The sequence below is a fragment of the Miniopterus natalensis genome, chromosome 13 (assembly GCF_054644295.1).
Source record: "Miniopterus natalensis isolate mMinNat1 chromosome 13, mMinNat1.hap1, whole genome shotgun sequence".
In the NCBI taxonomy this organism is placed as follows: domain Eukaryota; kingdom Metazoa; phylum Chordata; class Mammalia; order Chiroptera; family Miniopteridae; genus Miniopterus; species Miniopterus natalensis.
Genome location: NC_142093.1, coordinates 52,776,690 through 52,796,392, shown reverse-complemented (window position 1 = coordinate 52,796,392; position 19,703 = coordinate 52,776,690). Strand labels below are relative to the sequence as shown.

The following is a 19,703-nucleotide window of genomic DNA, read 5'->3' as shown; positions in this document are numbered from 1 at the left end:
TCATTCCTTTGAGTTATTAATCCTATTGCTACATTTATTAAAAAATAAAAAATAATGTAACTGCAAAGCTTAGTTTGCCATTTTCCCATTGTATAAATTATTCATACTATTAAAAAAACTCAATATTCCTTTTTATGTAGCAATATATGAATAGAGAATAGTTTTACAGCTTCCTTAAACCGTAAGTGAGGAAAACAGAGACATGTGCCATACCAACAGCTGGTTTTTATTAAGAAAATGCTATTAATTTAAAAAGAGTTCTAAGAAATTCAATAGGATTCCCAGCAATGATTATTCCTGAGATCTATGAGATTTGAAACATAATTAGAAAAGGCTTCCAAAGGATTCAGTCCTACTTTTTTCCTTTTTTAAAAAAATCCAGATGATCTGTCACATCAAGGACGCGCATCACGTTAATGGCGCAGTCTCAGTCATCCTCCGAGTCGCTGCCCCTGCTCATGGGGATGGAGCTACGCACCGAGGACAGCAAGGCGTCTTCAATTGGCTTCTTAGGGTTTTCCTCCAGGTCTGTCTTGATTGCTCCAGATTCAGACAATTTCCACTCCAACTCTAAGCGATAAAGAAAAAGCTAATCACCTAAGACAGTCTGCACAGGCCTCACCCTCAAGTCCACCAAGTCAGTTGTTTTCTATGCAGAAACTACAATCATCAACATTTGATAATTTAATTGTAGTGCCACAATTATAAGGTATCTAGAAGAAAGGAGAAAAAAATCAGACCTTGAAGAAGGAATACAAAAATGCTTTCGAACACTTTTCCAGAAAATGAGATCGGATGAGATATTACGTACACTAGGACCTATGTGGTAATTAAGAGAGACTAAAATCATCTCCTACCAACTTCAGTTTCTCAGACTGCACAATTTCCCAGTAAAGAAATCAGCATGAAACATCTGAAGGAAATACCTTTCATAGTCCTGCTGGCTATCTAATCATTAAATTCTATTTTAGTTAACAAAAGGAAATTATTTTTTTAATTTTTTAAATATATTTTTATTGATTTCACAGAGAGGGAGAGAGAGAGATGGAAACATCAATGATTAGAGAGTGATGCATGCCTCCTGCATGCCCCCCGCTGGGGATTGAGCCCGCAACCCGGGCATGTGCCCTGACCGCGAATCGAACCTCAATCTCCTGGATCCTAGGTCGATGCTCAACCGCTGGGCCATGCCGGCCGGGCAACAAAAAGAAATTCTTAAGCCTCATGTTCAATATCTCTATTAGAGTCAAAGCCTAAATGTGTGACGAAATCCTTGAAGTGATACATTTGTTCCAACTAATAAAAAAAAAAGTACCACAAAATGAAGAATCAGTGACTAACGACTCAGCTCCTGTATTTCACCCTCTCATCGTCAGTGAGACCTTATGAAGCAAACTCAGGCAGAGAGAGTCCAGGCAGAACTAAGGGACCGGATGAGAGATTCCACAACAAAAAGCCTGGTTTAAAATGATGCTGTTCATTAGGTCCTGCCATTAAAATCAGACAATCAATTTTACTGAAGTCATAGCACTTTAAAGTGCTCATGGGGATGAATAACACCAGTACTTTCAGTTTTCTCAGTTAAATGTTACAAAAATTCAACCAATTTCTTAAAAACAGAACAAAATCCAAACTTAAGATTTCTGATTCTTGACTCAAGAATACACTTAAATCCACACATACAGTCATACATATAAGTGTATGTATTTAATGTTACTGTTCATTTGTCTGATGCAGTCATTGTTTAAATAAGTTCACTAGTCCTCAAATAAGACTTGTTCTAGAAATAAAGACTATAACTACTATTGTACATATACCTCTCTCCCCTCATGGGAGACTGAAATAAGATACAAACATATATGCAGTTTGAAATACTGTATGCCTCTGAACACTGGAATAATGAATAACTTATGTAACATACGTGTGTGTATATATGTATGTGTGTTTATACTTTTCCTAGTTGAATATCTTATACAGAGTTATAAAAAGTAGTATGCAATCATATTTTAACATGTTTTTAAAGACTATTAAAGCAGAGTTAGACACATTATTTCAATAAAGAGATAAAGAATTTGACTTAGCAGGAAGCCCTTGGGCCTCAGTCTCTCTTTCACATTAGGTAGAAAGAAATAAAAAGACATCCATTAGGAATTAAAAGGAAGAATTAAATAAACTTTTAATTTAACTTGAAAGCTAAGACATTCAACTGAGAAAATATTTCTATAGAGATGATTTACATACACACACACACACATGCATCTGTCCTAATATGTTCATGTAAATTAAACAAAAATGAATGATGTGATCTTAAGCTACAACTTAAAACATTCAAATATAGAGACAAATAAAACATTAATATTAAATATATATATTTTAAAGTCTGCTGTGTCCTTTTCACTGAGAATTAGAGCACAGCTGTATTTCCCCATTGGCTGGCCTAGGACAAGAGATTCAATGTGCTTCTTCCCATCTCTACCACGCACAGGCCACCCCTCACGTGCCCTGGACCATCTCAAAGAGGCCCTTACCATCTATTGTCAGATTCATGCCACCGAACACGAGAGGCCCAATGAACTGAGCCTTGATATCGCCTTCAAGGTAAACAAATATTGTGGGCAGATTCCTATCAGGATAATTGGGTATGCAGGTTGTTGAAATGGCTTTGATAAACTTGACGTTGGGAAACTTCCTGGCAAGTCCACTGAAGTGCTGGTTTATCAGGGCACAGAGGGGAATCCTATAAAACAGAAACAGGAAACCACGGTGAGAGGGAAATCCTACAAAGTAGAAAGAAGCCATTGTGATTCTGCAGTTACACAGAACAAAGCTCAATTAGCCTCTGCCCTGAGTAAAACCTCACAAGTGGTTCTGCTACTCCAGCCAAAATGAATTAACATTTTTAAAAAAACCTCCTGATATGTTCAGGGAAAGGGAAGTACTCAAAGTCCAATTTAATCTGACCTGACAACAAGCCGGAAAACAGCGTCAATGTAAAAGGTAATTGTGACGGCCTTCTCCGTGACAGAATGTTCAAGATTTAGAAGTGCAAGGCAGGTCAGAAAGCATTTCCTGCTCTAAAGAAACTCCTCGGAACACACACCTGGAGGTGAGAAACACAGGAGGATGCTGCACCACCTGCTGTGGGCTATTATCACAAAGGTTACCCTTGCCACCTATGAGTGGTTCATTACATCGGATTTTGAAAACCCAGAGTTTCTCTAGAGGAATAAATAACTTAGGAATTTCCTTTCTTCTTTTTTTTTTTTTTAATCCTCACTTGAGGATACTTTTTCCATTGCTTTTCAGAGAGTGGAAGAGAGTGGAAGAGAGAGAGAGACATAGATTGGCTGCCTCACGTGTGCCCCAACCGGGGCCGCGGATTGAACCTGCAACTGAGATACGTGTCCTTGGCCAAATCAAACCAGGACCCTTCAGTCTGTAGTCCAACGCTTTAACCACTTGAGCAAACCGGCCAGGGGAGGTATTTATTTTCAATAAAAGCAAAATCTTTATTGCTACACCATAATAAAGGCATCTGTGTTAGTCACAAATATTAATTTGAGAGCCTTAAGATAAAAATTAGGTTGCCCAAATTAAGGTCTGGGCAAATCAGCCACAAAAACACATAAAGCACCCTCCAATGTGTACTAAACCCAAGAGGTTCAAGATGTAAATTCAAATGAGCATTTAAAGACAGAGCATGCGATCACTCACCCTTGTTTGTAAAGGTGCAAGATTACCCACAAACCCTCTCCGGCTTTGGTAACTTCCTGAACATAATCCTTTCCTGAGATCTCCAAGACTTCTCCAAACTTATTCCTCAGCTGAGCTGCTTTCCACTCAGCCAGTCTCTGCTGCCTGCACACAGGAGGAGTGAGTTACTTACACACACACGCACACACACATACACCTTTCAGACAGCAACCATTGTAAAGGTCCAGGTTTATTTATTTGCCACATGGCAAAAGTCTAAGACCCGTTTGCTGAAATCGGAAATATTATTATTTAATTATGGTCCTTCCCAAATGTTACCTCCGTCAAAATATTCATTTTCCAAAGGACACACGTTTTAGTGCCACACAAGAAAACCAAGAGCCCGTCTGGGCGGCACTAACCTGTACATTTCAACAGCACGCTCATCTTCCTCAGTAAATTCGTCTTCATTGTCCTCCAATTCCTCCAGAGTCATATCTTCATATGTTTTCACTGAATGTAATTCAGTTAGCAGAAACCAAAAAATGTAAAGGATGAACAAACATGCATTTTGGTTTTTTCCTTCACTTTTTTCCTACAGATGTGCATGCAACACCCAAGACTCCCAGCTCACCAAACCAGGATGCAAAGTACTCCAGGTATCACACTAAAGAGAAGCGGAGGGTGTTTGAAAAAGACAGAACTAGTGTGTTGGCATCTGCAGGCCTGACTCTCTTACGTGCGTGCCGTAGTAAGGGTATGAATGAGAAGTTTCCCAAGTTTATAGAGCAAACAGCGTATCTGCCTGAACTCACCTGGTCAGATCATCAAGTGCATACGCTAGTGGGCGGGTGTGTCACAGCTGTCCTGTCTCCCAGGAGATGGAGGGAGACCAGTGGGAGGCCTGCCACAGTGAGCACACCCTTCCTACAGTTACAGGGATTATCACCGGCTCTTGGTATTTTCTCCTGCCAAGCAGGCAGCTCGATCTTTTCTTTTAAGGAACTGCTATAAAATGTTTTTTTTGTTTTTATTGCCATAAGCATTCTTGCTTCTTGCCATGAAAGCAGGCTTTTGTCCCTGACACCCACCCCATCACTATAAAGCACTGCTCTTATCACGGTCAACAATGACCTGCATTTCTTGACTGATGAGCAGCATGTGATCCAACCCATCGCTGCCCGCTCTGTGAAAGACTGCCCTCCTCTGGCTCCCAGGACGCCTCCTCCCTCCTCTCTTCCCAACGCTAAGACTGCCCTCCTTTGGACCCTTTGCTGGTCGGATTCCTTTCCTTCTTCATTTGTATCCACTCCCTTGGTGACTGTATTTCATGACTTTAAATACTATCAGTATGCGGACAACTCCCAAACTTATACCTCCAGCCCACACTCTCTGATATGGAGAAAAACATACCCAATGCCTACTTATCATCTCTACTTACTTGTCTAATACAAATTTCAGTTACTATGCCCCAAACAGACTTCCTGATCTCACCTCCATACTTGCTCTCCAAGCCTTCCTCATCTCAGTTGGGGTAACTCCATCCTTCTGGTGGCTCAAGCCCAAAACCTTGCAGTCATCCTATACTTATTTCTCTCACACCCTTCACAGGATCAGACCATCAGCAAATCCTGTTGGCCCTACCTTTAAAATATATCCAGATCCAATCACTTCTCACCACTTCCACCACCACCACCACACTGGTCCAAGCCAACTCTTGCCTGAATTACTGCAGTAGTTTACAGACTAGTCTCCCTACTTCCCGCCTTGTCCCCCACTGTCCATGCTCAGGAAGGCATCCACAGGATGGTGTTGTCAACATGGAGGACACATGTCACTCCTCTGCTCAAACCTCCAGAATTCTAACTCATTACATAAAATTAAGGTCCTTAACTAGAAGCTACAGGGTTCTAAATGGTTTGACCCCTAGATACCCCTCTGAACTTACTACTCCTCTCTCCCAATCATATTGGCTTCCTTGCAGACTCTCCAACATGCTTTTCACTTGATAAAGTAGCTCGGTTTGCCTCCCTCACATCTACGCAAATATCATTCCTAGTGAGGTCCTCTCTAACCCCACCTAGAATTATACTCACCTCTCCTCCAACCTCTTATGGCCCTTTCACTGCCATATTTTCCTATATTTCACCTATGTATTGTTTATTGTCTGTTTCTCACTACAGTGTAAGTCCCACGAGGACATGGATTTTTGTCTGGCCTGTGCATGGTTAAAGCCCCACTGTCTAGAAAAACACCCGACACACAGTAATCGTTCAATAACCACTCACTGGATAAATGCTTTGTAATAAATCCTCTAAATTAGCTCTAACATGTAAAGAGGGGACAAAAAGTACTGGCCTCTGTGATCAGTAGTTCTCAGACTCTGGTGTGAGTCAGAAATCCTTTGAGGCACTTGTTTAAAATGCAGACTCTTGGGCCTCACCCCCAGAGATTCTGATTCAGTAGGAACTGAGTTTTTACAAGCACCCCAAGGATTCCAATTCAGGTAGTACAGCTATGTTTGAGAAACCCCCTCTCAGATCCCATACATTGCAAGCATCTTATGCTTCCCCAAATTAAGTTATTTAAATATTTCCAATCAAAGCACAAAGAGAATAAAGTATAAACTCAGGAGAACATATACACTATAAACTCTGAGCAAATCTCCATGACATTATCCAAAGTGAATCGCAGCCCAGAAAGTAAAGCTCAGAATTATTATGTGCTCATCTGGCACAGACAAGGAACTGTAGAAATGAAGGGGGTCTCTGAAGTCCCCAAATTCTATGGCCCAGGAAGTCGAAGGTAAAGACATTCTGTGACTCACATGTTGGTCCCACAGTGTTCACTCCAGCACTTCAGTCCCTGGCTCCTGACTCATGCTCAGAGGATCCTTCCGCCAAAGCAGTTAGAGGCTTAGAAAGCTGTTTCCTATCCAGACAGACCCAGAACAGAACAGAATAAAAGCAAGCTCACCAACTGATTGCTGAAGGCCTCGCTGCTCTTCCTCTTCTGTCTCCTTTTCCAATTCGTTCAAACTTTCCTTCGCGGGCAAGATGCCCTTCTTGCGTAAGATGTCATTCCACTCAGTGTCAGCATTGGGGTCCTAAAGCAGGGGGACCAAGGATACATACCGTGAGTGCACAGCCCACTACGGAGGGTGCTACGTTGGGCAAGGGGTCAAATGGGAAAGATGGTGGGAAGAAAATTTCAAATTATTTTGTGACCTGTTTCTGAGAAAGTATCAAAAGACCCAGAGCCCCTGTTCATTTCTCCTGTCCTCCACTCCACCCCCGACCCCCACCTCTGAGGGGTAAAAATCAGGATCTGACGTGTGGATCAGCATCACTGCTGAAACCAAGGCTGTGATCGGGCTTTGGTCCAATATTCTTGTTAATGACTTAGAGTGATTCATTCAACAGATATTTATTAAGTACGTACTATATGTAAATTATTGCAATAGTAGGGAAGGGAAGAGTGGTGAGTGCCTGAGCCACGATTTTACAGTTGAGAGGAAGAGACAGGCATTAAACAATAGACAATCATACATATTACAAACTGTGGCAAGTGCAATGGCCAACAGGCTGCTGACCTAGAGAGTTACGGGGGCCTGCATTCCACAGGATGGGCAAAGACGATCCCTCAGAAGAGGTGACATGTAACCATCTCTAGAGGGTGAGAAGGAATCAAACGTGAGGCTTGAGAACTTAGGAAATTACTTTCCAGGCAGAGGGACCAGCACATTCAGAGGGCCCAAGAGCAGCAATATTGAGCATCTCAAAGTCCTGTGGCTGCAGTAGAATCAGGAGGAGAGCCTGATGCTAGACTGACAAAGTCTCTAACGGCCACACCTGAAAGGAAGAGCTGCCACCCCCCCAACCCCCAACAGCTCACAGCAGCTCACAGTGCCAGGTGCTGGTTATTTTTCTAAGCCCTTTAGCTGTATCTACTTAGTTAACCCTAACAAGCCCAGGAGGGACACGGCATTTAGGAAGCCATTGCCATGCTGGTACAAGTCAAATTAACCAGGATCAAATGTCAGAAGGATAAATGTGAAAGGGGCCCTTAGCTCCGGAACCCAGCTGCTCAAACACTGGTTTTGCAGAGCTTGGCAGGCACACCGCTAATGGACCTGATTTGAAATTTGTAATCAAGGAGCGCTGTGGAAACGGCACTGGGATAAGCAGGCTCCTGCCCCAGCTCCATGTCACGGTTTTGCTGAGATACAAAAGAAAAATGAACAGAATCCTTTCAACTGGGTAGTCAGGGAAGGCCTCCGAAGAGGTGACATTTTTAAGCAGGGGCCTGAAGGATAAATGCAAAAGAGGCCAGGGTGGCCCCGCAGCTTCCACATTAACATTTAGGACTGTCTGGTTTGTGGCAGACACACCGTATTTGCAGAGGATCATTCTCTCCAGCCTCAATGCCTCCAGCCCCATGCAAACCCACACAAACCCATTTCCCATTTTCCACTGAGCCAGAAACAATTTAATCAGAATTCCTGACCAGGCGAGATCTGGGAGAGAACAGAACCTCTGGAGGAGGGTCCTGGACAACTTAGTTGTCACAGACTCTTGCTCACATAAGCATCTATGTCCATTGTGTCTTTATTCATTTTCTTTCCGTTTCCTTTGGGTTTTAGACAAATTCCAGGGACAACAGAAGGACAATACAGGGGAATCTTGTTTTAAGACAGAAAGTTAACTGAGCACGGGGCACCTTCGGCTGAGCTCTGGAAGCCAGGAGAGCCCACCTCAACCCGAACACCAACGTCGGGGGTAAGAGGGTAACTAACCCCTCCCCCAGCTCTAAGTGGAGTCAGGAACAGGGGTTCCACCACTGCTTTATGTTATGGGGAACCCCCCCCGGCGGGACCCTTCACTTCTCCAAGCCTCAGTTTCCCCATCCGTGCAAAGGGTCCATAACACACCTGCTCAGGTGCTCGGTAAAGAGCGTTCATAAGAATTAACTGCCAGGCGGGATACGACCTCCAGGAGAGGGAGCCCCTCAAGGACGGAGATTTGGGGGTGGGAAAGACAGAGGTGGAGACGCCCAGCCGGCGGGACCACGCCCGCCTCCCGCACCGCGCCTGCCCCGCGCCCGGCCTCGCCTGGCGAGCCTCCCGCTGCCTGTGGCGCTGGGCACTTCCCGCTGGCCCGGCCGGGACAGTCCGCCGCCCGCGCGGACCTAGCGGGGCGCATGGACGGCCCCAGCCCCAGGCCTCGCGCCCCGTGGCCTGCTCACCTGCATCTTGGCTCAACTATCTTAAGCCGGGGCCGCCCACAGCAGCCTGGTCTCGCCGTACTCTCCCGCGCATGCGCGCAGCTGCCCCCTCCCCGGGTTCTACTCCCAGCTCTGCTTTCGCCCCGCCCACCTGGAGCGAGCTGGGCGGAGCCAGGGAGGGAGCGAGGCGTCTGAGTCTGCGCACGCTCCTCAAGAAGCCGGCGCAGAAGCTGTGCGCGCAAGCCGGACCCGGGAGAGGCCGACCTCCTGGCACGCCGCGAGTCACGTGACGCGGAGCCGTCGCCGCGCGCAGCCGTATTAGGGCAGGTCCTGGGCCTGGGAGCGGTGCGCTGGGCGGAGGCGGCACCGGGGATCCTGCGCCTTTTCCCAGCCTGGTGGTGCAAAGAGGCCTAAGCCAAGAAATCAGAACTAAAAGTGTTTCGGTGATGCAGTGCTACAATTAAAAACGATACCGGGTCACCTGCAGTTAAAACGACCATGTCAGCGTCGGGTAAAGCCATTCCTTTATAAGACGCACGGATGGAGAGCCTGCTTGGCACCGGGCACTGTTTGAGGCTCAGCGATCCCGGTGGTGATCACAGCCCACAGAACCAGAAAGGCGAAAGTCATTTCGCCTGGCTGAGCCTCAGGCGATCCATATTTGCAGGAGTGCTCAGCCTTATATGGGCACACGAGGCCCTGAGTAAAAAAAATCAGAGTCTGAACTGTAACGTGCAGGTGCTGGGCTCCAGGCTTCTGCCTTATGCAGTCCTATGAATCTGAATTAAAGAATCGATATCTCTCCTTGGACTGGTGTTGCTGGTCTTAAGAGATTTTCTCTGCACACTCCCCCCCCCCCCCCAAGCCCTGGAGGCTCTGGTGCAGGAGCTGGAGGGAGGGGTGAGGCACAGGCTCTTGACTGACCACCCCACCTGGATTCTCCTGAGGGGCAAGGAGCTGTATGTGTGTGTGTGTTGGGGTGAGGCAGGGTGGGGGTGGGGAGTGGTGCTGGAAAGGGGTCCTATACCAGGGTGCAGCCACTCCTAAGTATGTCCCCGCTGCAGATCTTCTGTGGCACAGATCCAAAGAGGGTGAGATCTGAAATTCACTGGTTGCCATCTTCATCCCTAAGAAGCTGGGGAAGATGGGAGCTGTCATTCATCTGTTGAGCCCCTGAGAGCACCTCTGCAGAGCTATGGTGGAAAAGGAGGTTTTTACCCTTCCGTGAGCGATGCTGTGAACTGCCACTTGGTTGCTGAGCTCACTGGAACAGTGCTCCAATAAGGCAGAGCTGTGCGGAGATGGATGCAGTCCCTCTCTTCAATACCCTGGATTCCCACTGTTCCAACTAAGTTTCCAACCTGATGTGGAATTGATGTTTCTCAACCTGTTGTAAACCCTTTGATCAATCTCTAAAGATTTTGAATGGTTGTCTTTATTGATCCTCACCGGCTTAATGATTTCCCTGAACACGTCATGCTACCATTCTGGAGGACCTTCCTGGGGTAATTTGTTACACAGCAGTATAATATAATAGCCAAGCAAGGTGGTATAACTTAAGACAAGCAACCGGTTACATGGAAAGCAGGGAAGGCACTTCAAGCAGAAGGAACGGAAAGTGCAAAAGTATGGAAGATGGAGGCACGGAGGAAAAGCTGAGTTAGAGAAGAAGTTCTCAAAATGTGGTCCTTGCATCAGCAGCATCAGTATCACCTGGGAACTTGCTAACAATGTGAGTTCTTGGGTGCCACTCCAGACCTACTGAATCAGCATCTCTAGGGATAGAGTACTGCAAGCTGGGTTTCAGCAAGCCCTGTAGGTGTTCCTGAAGCCCATTAAAGTTTGAGAACCACTGGAATGTAAGAGTTGTTTCTCATCAGCTGTAAAAGCTGGGCTCTTAATGTGTCCAGACTCTCAGTGGTTTTCCTTTTTCTTTAGAACTGAGAGAAAGGGAGCTAATAAGTACTTCCTCTTAAAGAATGCTTTAGGGCCTTAATAGAAAAAAACAGTTCCCCAACACCAGTCACATGAAGCTGGTCATGCCACAGCAAGCAGATGCTCGCCCCACTTTTGCTGGGAATCAGTCACTTCTGATTTTAGTCTAAATTTTATTTAGTTCCAGTTGTTTTAATGAGCCACCCTACAGTTGTCCTGCACGTGCCACCTTAGGCATTGCCAGATTTTGCTCCTGTGCATGGTTGATGGTTATAGTTGTAGAGGGAAATGTGGACATTTGGCTTTAGTACAATTTAAAAGAGAATATATAAACTTGGCTAAGTCTAGTTAATTGAAAGAGCTAAAACTTGTCTGGGACTGAAAGAGTGGAAATGAGCTTGGATTGAAAAAGAGTAAAAGCAGCCCTGCTGCTACCCAGGCTGGGAGGACAGATTCAGATAAAGCCAAATGCAAAGTTCACAGAGAACAGCCTTTCTCCCGAGGTCGGGCTGCAGCTGTAAAATGCCATAACAACACTCTCTTTGAGTGACCACTGCTTTCTCACCAGTGATGCCCCTAGACCTGCTTTACTACACTCATCTTTTACTAGGGATTCCCAAATGCTGAGCCACCCTTGCTCATGATGGTACCCAACCCCTAGTTAGTCCCCAGTTCTCATAATTCTGCCTCAGCAACTGCAACCAGTACAGCACTGATCCCCACTTTCCTGGACCCTTCAGCAGGAGCTTGACCTTACAAATCTCCCCTTTACTGAGAAGCACCTCACAGCTCCTCTGGAGTGCCTCCCTCACAGCATCAGGTCGATACATCTGATCCTGTTGGACTACAGGCTTGTCTCTGGTGGTCTTTGTCTGATTAAGCTTAAATACAAAGAAAATGGTCCCTTGTTCTATATTTGGGGAGTAGAGTGGTGGTATTTGTTTGTTTGTTTATATTTGACTTTATTACCAATTTTAGATCCCAGGTCACAGAAAAGGAACCCAGAGAACTGCCACCATGGAACTGTCAATAGTTACTTTTCATCACATTTCAAATCAGTCCCTACCTCTGCCTCCCCATGATCATTAGATATTTTCTTGTAAAAGACCCACATAGAGATCTAACATTATCAGTTATGAATTAAGCATGGCAACCTTTCATTTAATCGAATTACAATCTCTAAAGTTATTAATAATACCAACATCCTCCACCTAAGGAACTTGCACCAATAATTACATCAAAGAAGAGATAGGAGTGTTGTGGCTTGATTAATGCAGGCTCTGAATTATTCAGCTAGTGTGTTACTTCAGTACCTCAAATGTGGACTAGGCACTTACCTTTTACATGTTCCTTTACTTGTCCATTCACTCAAACATTTTTTGAGAGCCTTACCAAAGAAGCCAAACACTGGCCTAGGTCTCAGAACTTAAAATGAATTAGACACGGCCCCTGCACGAAGCTTGCAGTGAGGTTGGGGAGAGAACCAGTGGGCAGCCAGAGTGAAGAGTGAAAAGCTCTGTCCACGAGGATGTCAAGAACTCCAAGCCCAGAGTGTCAGACAGATGTCCGCAGGGGCTTTGACACCAACCTGGATGAACAGGACATGAGGTGGAGAGGAGGGCCCTGAGCAAGTGACCAGATCCCTCGAGGGCAAAGGGAGTGCAGCCAGGATGTCTGCAGATGACAGCGCTTAGGAAGGGGTAGGATGGCTTAGCCAGAAGGAACGAGCTGCCAAGAAGTGTGGAGTTTTAGGGGAGGGTGGAGGACAATTGGCCTGGAGTACTTGAGGCAGCGAGGATCTCTCCTCAACGCGCCCTGGAGTACCTGGTGTGCTGGACACTGAGCAGCCTCTCCCAGCCCGCGCCCTTCCCAGGAAGTCCTCAGGGAAGAGAAAGGAAGTGGAAGTGCTGCATTTAGGGAAGAGATTGCAGATAATAGGGGTTTTTATTCTCGCCCAAAGGTCCAGAGAGCCTAGAGGCCCTGGAGAAGAGGGAGGCTGTTGGAGAATGGCTGGGAGAGGACTCCAGGGAAGTATGGTGTTCATCTCCTTTTCAGTGGAGGTGGTAGCAGTTGGCAGTGTGTATGACCATGTATGTGGGGAGTGAACAGGTCCATGGCATTGGGCTGTTTTGAGGAGTCCTGATGGCTGAGGCACTGGGCTGGGTTGTCAGTCTGAGCAGCTAGCAGTGATTGGCCTGGCTGGGGCACTCAAGTCCTGGGTAGATGAGGTGCCCTGTTAAAATCCTGAGGATGATGCAGGCAGAGTTGAGAGGCGACTCTGAACCTCTGGAGTGTTCTGGCTGCTCTGGGAGGGATCTCAACCCCTCCCAGTTGGATCTCAATCTCTTCATTAGCATCATCACAAGCCATTCTCTTATTGAGTACCTGCTATCTGTTGAGCATGTGTTAAGAACTGTATGTATAGCATTGACATAGACAGTTGGGCTCTATGCCCTCCTGCCCGTGGATGTTTTAATGTCTGGAAGAGAAGACACATTAAATCAGGAATAACAAATGTACCACTTATTAGTACAGGTTACTATAGTCAAATGTCAGGTGAAATTTTCCTTGTGTGGGTCAACGGAGTCCCTGTTGAGAGTCCCCTCACTCAGCTGGATTAGGGAATTGTAGCCCCACAGGGTGCTCCTCCCACCCACACCGCGGTGGAAGAGGGTGGCACAGCCCATTCTTGAACAAGTCACTCACCCAAGATCCAGAAGAATTTCAAAGCAGTTCTTGACTTCAGATTCCAGTCAGTCTTCTCGCCCTTGTAGAGAATATTCAGGAATACAGTCTCTACCATTCAACGCATCTTCTCTCACCCAACAGCTCTTCAGTAGACATGGCCTTCACTCAGCTTCACAGGACAGCTCCGCATCTGACCCTTTCTTCAGGCATCGGGCCACAACCCCTCTCCTCTAGACCCTCTCTCTCTTTCCTTTTTGGGGTAGTTAGGCCCACAGGAACCCATCTCTTCTCCTTGGCCTCCAGGTTCAGTAGACAGCCATTAAATTCATCCAGTTCCACTTGGATGAAGAGGGCCTCTTGGACCCTGCTGGTAGAGCATCTACCTGCCCCTGACAGGCTTTTGCACTATCTGCGCCTCCACCCCCCAGCATATCACCACGTTAGTACTTTGCTGAGGAATCCCTTCCCCTTCCTCAACGCGGAGTTCTGTGTTAGTCAGCTGGTCGCTCTCCCAGAACTCTCCTCACCTTCTAAATCTAAGGCAGCAGGCTGTGGCGAGACAGGGACCCCCAGGCATGAATGCGGCCCTGTTGCTGATTTCCCAAGGGAGGGAAGCGATGTGTTCCCAAGCATGGCCCTGTTGCTGATTTCTCCCTGAGGGAGGGAAGCGATGTTTGTGATTTCCAGGCCCAGGACTTAAAACATTGCGCTGGAGCACAGACTGGTGGCAACCCAGCTTTGATAATGCGGGGCATAGTGAGGCAGTGATTTTCAGGCTCCTGTCCTTCTGAAGGGCTCAGAGAATAGAGGTGCTCTAGTGATCTGAGTCCTCCACATTGGGACTCCAAGTAATGCAAGTCCCATTACCAAGTCTCTTTGTTTTCTAGATGAGTGGAAAGGGACACTATCCTGTGATAAAAAGGTACATTTTACAATGCTACCCATTCCTTAAGTGCCCGTCAAGCATAAAAATCACTCTCCTGTGGCTTTCCTTCCCACAAATGCTCCCCACTCTTCTTTACCTGCTTGAAGTCATGAGAGTTTCCCCCAGGGAACAGTGATAAATGGTAGCTCTTCCCTTGGTTACATTTTCTTTCAAGTCTGCAGCCAGCTGCCCAGCTGCCCAGTGCCCAGAATCCTTATAGCTGCCCTGCAGTGAATGCCTTTTCTCCTGGGCTCTGCTTTATTACAGCAACTCCCTACATCCCACTTCACCAATGTCTGGAAGACTAAGTGTATAAATAAAATAAGTCCGACTGCCTGTTCCTTCAGGGTTTCTATTGATTGTGACTTAATCTCTTGAGGCAAATTGGTGGTTTAATGGTAAGCTGAAATACCAGGAGTCAGGGAAGAGATCAGAGAATGGAGCACAAATAAAATTGTCCAGAGTGGAATTTTTCCAGCTCTTCAAAGGGGTTTGTTTGGTCCAGGCATATTTGTTCTTTCAGGTAGTGAGATACACAAGATAAATGCCTTCATAAAGACTAAGAAAACCAGAGTGTCTAAACATGTTGAATTGGAAAAGAACCTGGAACCCCAAGCAGAGGTGGGAGAGGGTCCCTGCTTAACCTCCCCCACTTCACCCAATGCCCCCTCATCCCCCATCGGGCACTGCCGTGTCCTCTCCCAACCATGTCGTCTGACAAGATCCAGACGTGGAGAGGAAGCTTCAAGGAAGGCGTCTCCTGGGGAGAGGACGTGGCATGTGGGTGGGAGTAATTGGCTTAATGGGAATATCCCTTCTCCTCCTTGGAGGGGGATTTTGGGTCGTAAAATCAATAACTAACCTGGGAATGGTAAACAATGTTCTCACTTTTGAAGAAATCCCGACTTCCCCAAGTCCAGTCACTACCACATGTGCCGGATGCTCTAACAAATTATTAGAAGTAGCTAGGAAAATTCCCCCTGGCGCCCCCAATAAGGAATTTATGGACGAACTAGAGAAAGCTGAGCTCACGCAGCCAGCCTATCCTCGAGTGCCTCCGCCTATGATTGCAGGATTAGTCGAGGACAGGAAAAGGCCATCGCCCCTTGCCTACTGTACAAGGACCCCCTTGGGTAGCATGTAGAATAAATGGCAGATTGTGGCATCCCCCTAAAAGGGGCTAACAGTATGGAAAGGCTACCAGACCCTCCTCTGCCTTATACAGGTGCTTACAGTGAAAACGGTTTCAGAACAGTTAATGTAAACGGGAGGCATGTTCAGTATGAGAACCGGCGGCCACGCCGGTGCTTGCTCCCAAAGAAACAAAAGAAAAGCATTCTTAAGCAGTTAATCAATAGCTATGGCAAAAGGCACTCTTTTCTTAGAAGAAAATGGCAAGAAGAATATAATAGGTTATGAACAGGTCCATAGTTAAAATATAACCACAAGAAGTAGTAACCACAGGCAAATATTATATAAAATATCTGTCTCACAAGCTAATATATTACTGCTGCAAACAAAGCCGCATCTGTCACTCTATAGGTCACTGATTTTTCCTTTCTTCTCTATTCTAAAAAATAAAAGTCGAAATTGTTCCATTCTGATGAAATCGAAACTGGTATTGTTTAACCTACGAATAATATTTCTTGCTTGCTAACCGAAAAAATGGAATCGTAGCCAAAAAAGAAAGTATAAAAGATTATGTTGGTTCTCAATGAAGTGGAATGGTGTCACACCACCTCTGGGCCGTGCAGTCTGCTGTCGCCCGGCGCCGAGCCTTGCCCACCTTCGGGACCCCTGGCCCCCCTGCGGCTGGCCCGCGCCGGGCACTGCCCTGCGTGCTTGGCTGGCAAACTCCTGCTCCCCCCTGTTCTTGCACCGGGCACATCATCTCTACCTAACACGTCAGGGCCGAGGTGGCAGGGCTTGTAGCTTTGTGACTTCAGTGCAGCTCAACTGTGTACCCCCATCTGTTCCACCGCTGCCCCAGACGAAAGCTAACTGTCCCTGGGAGACAGCCTGCGCCGCAGAGCCACAGCTATTGGGGTCAGTTGTGCCAGGGGTTTGAATTGTGACCCTGACATTTAATGAAAGACCTTGGGCAAGTATTTGATTTCTTTGAGCGTCAGTTTTCTTGTGCCCTAGGATAACACTACAGCAGAGACCGACCGGCTGCTCACCAAATCGGCCTCTCCTTCCTCCAGGCCACACAGCCAGGTGGCCCTTCCTGCCCCCTTTCCAGGCAGACATGTCACGTGGCTGAGCTCTACTGAAGGAAAGGCCTGGCCCGTGGAACCCTCGCTCCTGACAGCACCTCCTTTCCCCACCCACTGTGCCTGGAGGGGGCTTGGGGGCCCTCGAGCCCAGCCTGGGCAGAGCCTACAGGGCAGAAAGGACTCGGGCTCTGAACTGGATAACTGGGGGCACCTGCCCTGGACCGTGCGGGAGCTGAGTGGGAGCTGGATGACTGACCTGGAGCAGGGGTGTCACTCTCCAGAAATGTGGCCTCTAGGAGCCTCCGCGGCAGGGCGCAATGATGGAACTGCGGCAGCCCGGACACCCCTAAAGCAACCTCTTCAGGGTCCTCATTTCCAAACACGTGGCACCTTTCACAACGTGGTCAACCTGCTGCCAGCTGTAGCACCTTCCTGGCCGTTTCCTATCGAGGATGCGGGGCAGCCTCTTACCCTTCGAGCCGGGAGAGCCCAGGTCTCTGTGGCGGTGTCACATGCCTCCTGGGCCTCAGAACTGCTGTGGTCACTATTTGTCCCTTTCACGGTGCCTCAAGTGGCTCCGTCCAGTTCATCGCCAGCCGGGGGAGGGAATGAGCAGTTCCCTCCGCGTACAACAGAGGGTGGCGGCCACAGAAATGGGACAGACAGGGACACGACTGACTCCCGCATTCAAAGCAGAGCACAGAGAGCGATAAAGACACCCCAGCCTGCACCCCCAGTCAGCGGGGACAGGCGGCAGAGACTTGACTGTCACCATCTACTGAGGGAGCCATGGCCTTCATACCTGAAGACATCGCTGAGGGGACCCAGTCCCTTCTCAAGACCTCTACCCCTAAAATCTCCCTTGCAAAGTTGGCATCTGGTGCGTGTTCAATGATGATGGCTGCTCAAGTCCTCTGACATTACATCACCTCGGTTCCCCAGCTGGCCCCCTGACCCCTCAGCCCACAGCCCTAACATTTGCCAGGTGTCCTGGGCCCAGCAGGAAGCCTACAGGGGTGCGAGCAGGCCCTGCGTGAACAGCGAGGAGATTCACAAGACAGGCCAGGAGGCTGCCTGGGGACAGCCTCACCCAGCTCACAACAGGCCCATGAGTGGCTGGTAGAAAGGGAGAGATGAGGCTCCCCCAAAATCACATGAAATTCAGGGTTTTCATCAAAAAGAAAAGAGAGACAGAAATGTGGCCTCCATGCTGGGCACCGGACTTAGGGCCTCTGTAGTGGCATTAATCGCCTCCATAAATAGGAAGGTCATAAAAATGAAATTCCATATATATAAGCCTTCACATTTACATAGCACAGTAATGTAGCCTTTCAATGTTTAATCTAGCATGTTTTGTTTTGGTTTTGGTTTCTAGGGGTTTATAATTTATAGATATTGTCAGTTGGGTCACAAAATTAAGTTCGAATAATCTAAACATAACCTCTAAAACTTAAATGACATTTTAAGAGCCTCTACATAACATTTGTGACAAGATTATGAAACTTTCGGTTAGTAAAACTTTTGAGATGTATGTGATGAAGAATTAGGGTAAAACATTACTCAGTCCCTGAAAAGAAATGTATTTGACAAATAGAATTACTTTAATTAAACCAACATGTGGAATAGCTTATAGGGCTAGAGTTAAAGTTTAAAGCACAGGTTAAAGTAACTCCAAAACTTAAGCCCAAACTAGCTGTTACTGCATTTCTAATATCAGTCAACCATATAAATTAATCTATAAAATTAATCTCTCAACCTTGTAACGGTCTTCATTTCCTAGAAAGATACTGTCCAGTCTTTATGTAGGTTGAGATTCAGGGTTAACATTTTTTTGATAATGCAATGCCTCAGAAAAAGTATTTTTTTTTTTGTAGAAATGAGAGAATGGGGAGGTATAATACTCCATTTATCCTCTCAGAGAGTTATAAGTGGTTGTTTCATAGAAATAGAATTTCTTTACAGGTACATAGCAAATATGCCAGGATGTACTTTAATCTGCTGACGTGAAAGCATATGAAATAACATCATCTCCCATCTCAGGTTCCTGGTTGCCTCCTACTGATTCAGTGACATATGTTATAATTTTGTTTTCTATGAAGCTTTTTTTTTCTTAGTCAATATGACAATACATAATTTTCCATACCTGCTCTCTCCTTGAGGAGTTTATACTTTAGATAAACAGAGAAAATCTAACCAAAAACTATTACCAATCTATAGGTGCCTTAACAAGAAATAATAAGATAAAAGGAATGGTGCAGTGTTCACAGAGGGCATCAAATGTCTTTTTATACATGAGGAAGTATATCTGGGCCGAGTTTTATAATTATTAAATGTTCAAAAAAGCAGTTTTCCTATTAATATTTCATTGCTGAACAGTATAATTATCGGTAGAGTTACACACAATTCAGTGAAGCTTTTAAACAAATAAGATGTATTGTATTTCCATCTACTCATCAAAGCTCTTTTTGGGGGAAAAAGGTTAGAAAAATGTATTTTTTTTTTTTACTATTGTATTAGGCAAATATATTTTCTATAATACATATAAAAGTGAAAATAGTTATTATTTACCTGAATAATATAACAAAATATATACCCAGAAAGTTCGTTCAAGTTTTCACTCCATTTTGAAAGAAAAAAAAAGTTCTACTGGGCTAAGCCACCAAGACACTGAGGTTTATCTGTGGTAGTAACTAGCATTAAGCCGCTTTGCAGGGCTGTGAAGATTAATAAAAGCACCCACTTTAGTACCTTAAAAGACTGTTCCGTGCAGTTTAGGCTCATCGCATGTATCGTTAGGGTCTCCTGTTGTCTTGTGTGCCCGTCTTCTGCGTCACTGTCTACTCCTTCATATGATCTTGGGGGGCTGGAAGTCAAATACTATTTATAGAGAAGGAGCCTGAGAAGGTAAAGGCCTGAGCCTTATGGTTCCAGGAGGAGTCTGAAGCTGTTATGCGTCAACTTAATGCTGTGACCTCAAGCCCCTGATCAGCAATAAGAAGTAGCTCTCATTAAGGCAAGTCCCT

At 46.1% G+C, this 19,703-nt stretch overlaps 1 protein-coding gene across 1 annotated transcript; it reads right to left on the bottom strand.

Moving 5' to 3' along the window:
• Positions 1-205: 205 nt before the first annotated feature.
• On the bottom strand, positions 206-8,685 carry PDCL3 (phosducin like 3). The gene is made up of 6 exons (XM_016209653.2): positions 8,624-8,685; positions 6,670-6,799; positions 4,116-4,206; positions 3,715-3,858; positions 2,529-2,737; positions 206-570 (listed from the first exon to the last, which is right to left on the bottom strand). Exons 1-6 carry the CDS (start codon positions 8,651-8,653, stop codon positions 428-430), a joined length of 747 nt encoding a protein of 248 aa, XP_016065139.2. The 5' UTR covers positions 8,654-8,685; the 3' UTR covers positions 206-427.
• Between the last annotated feature and the right edge of the window lie 11,018 nt (positions 8,686-19,703).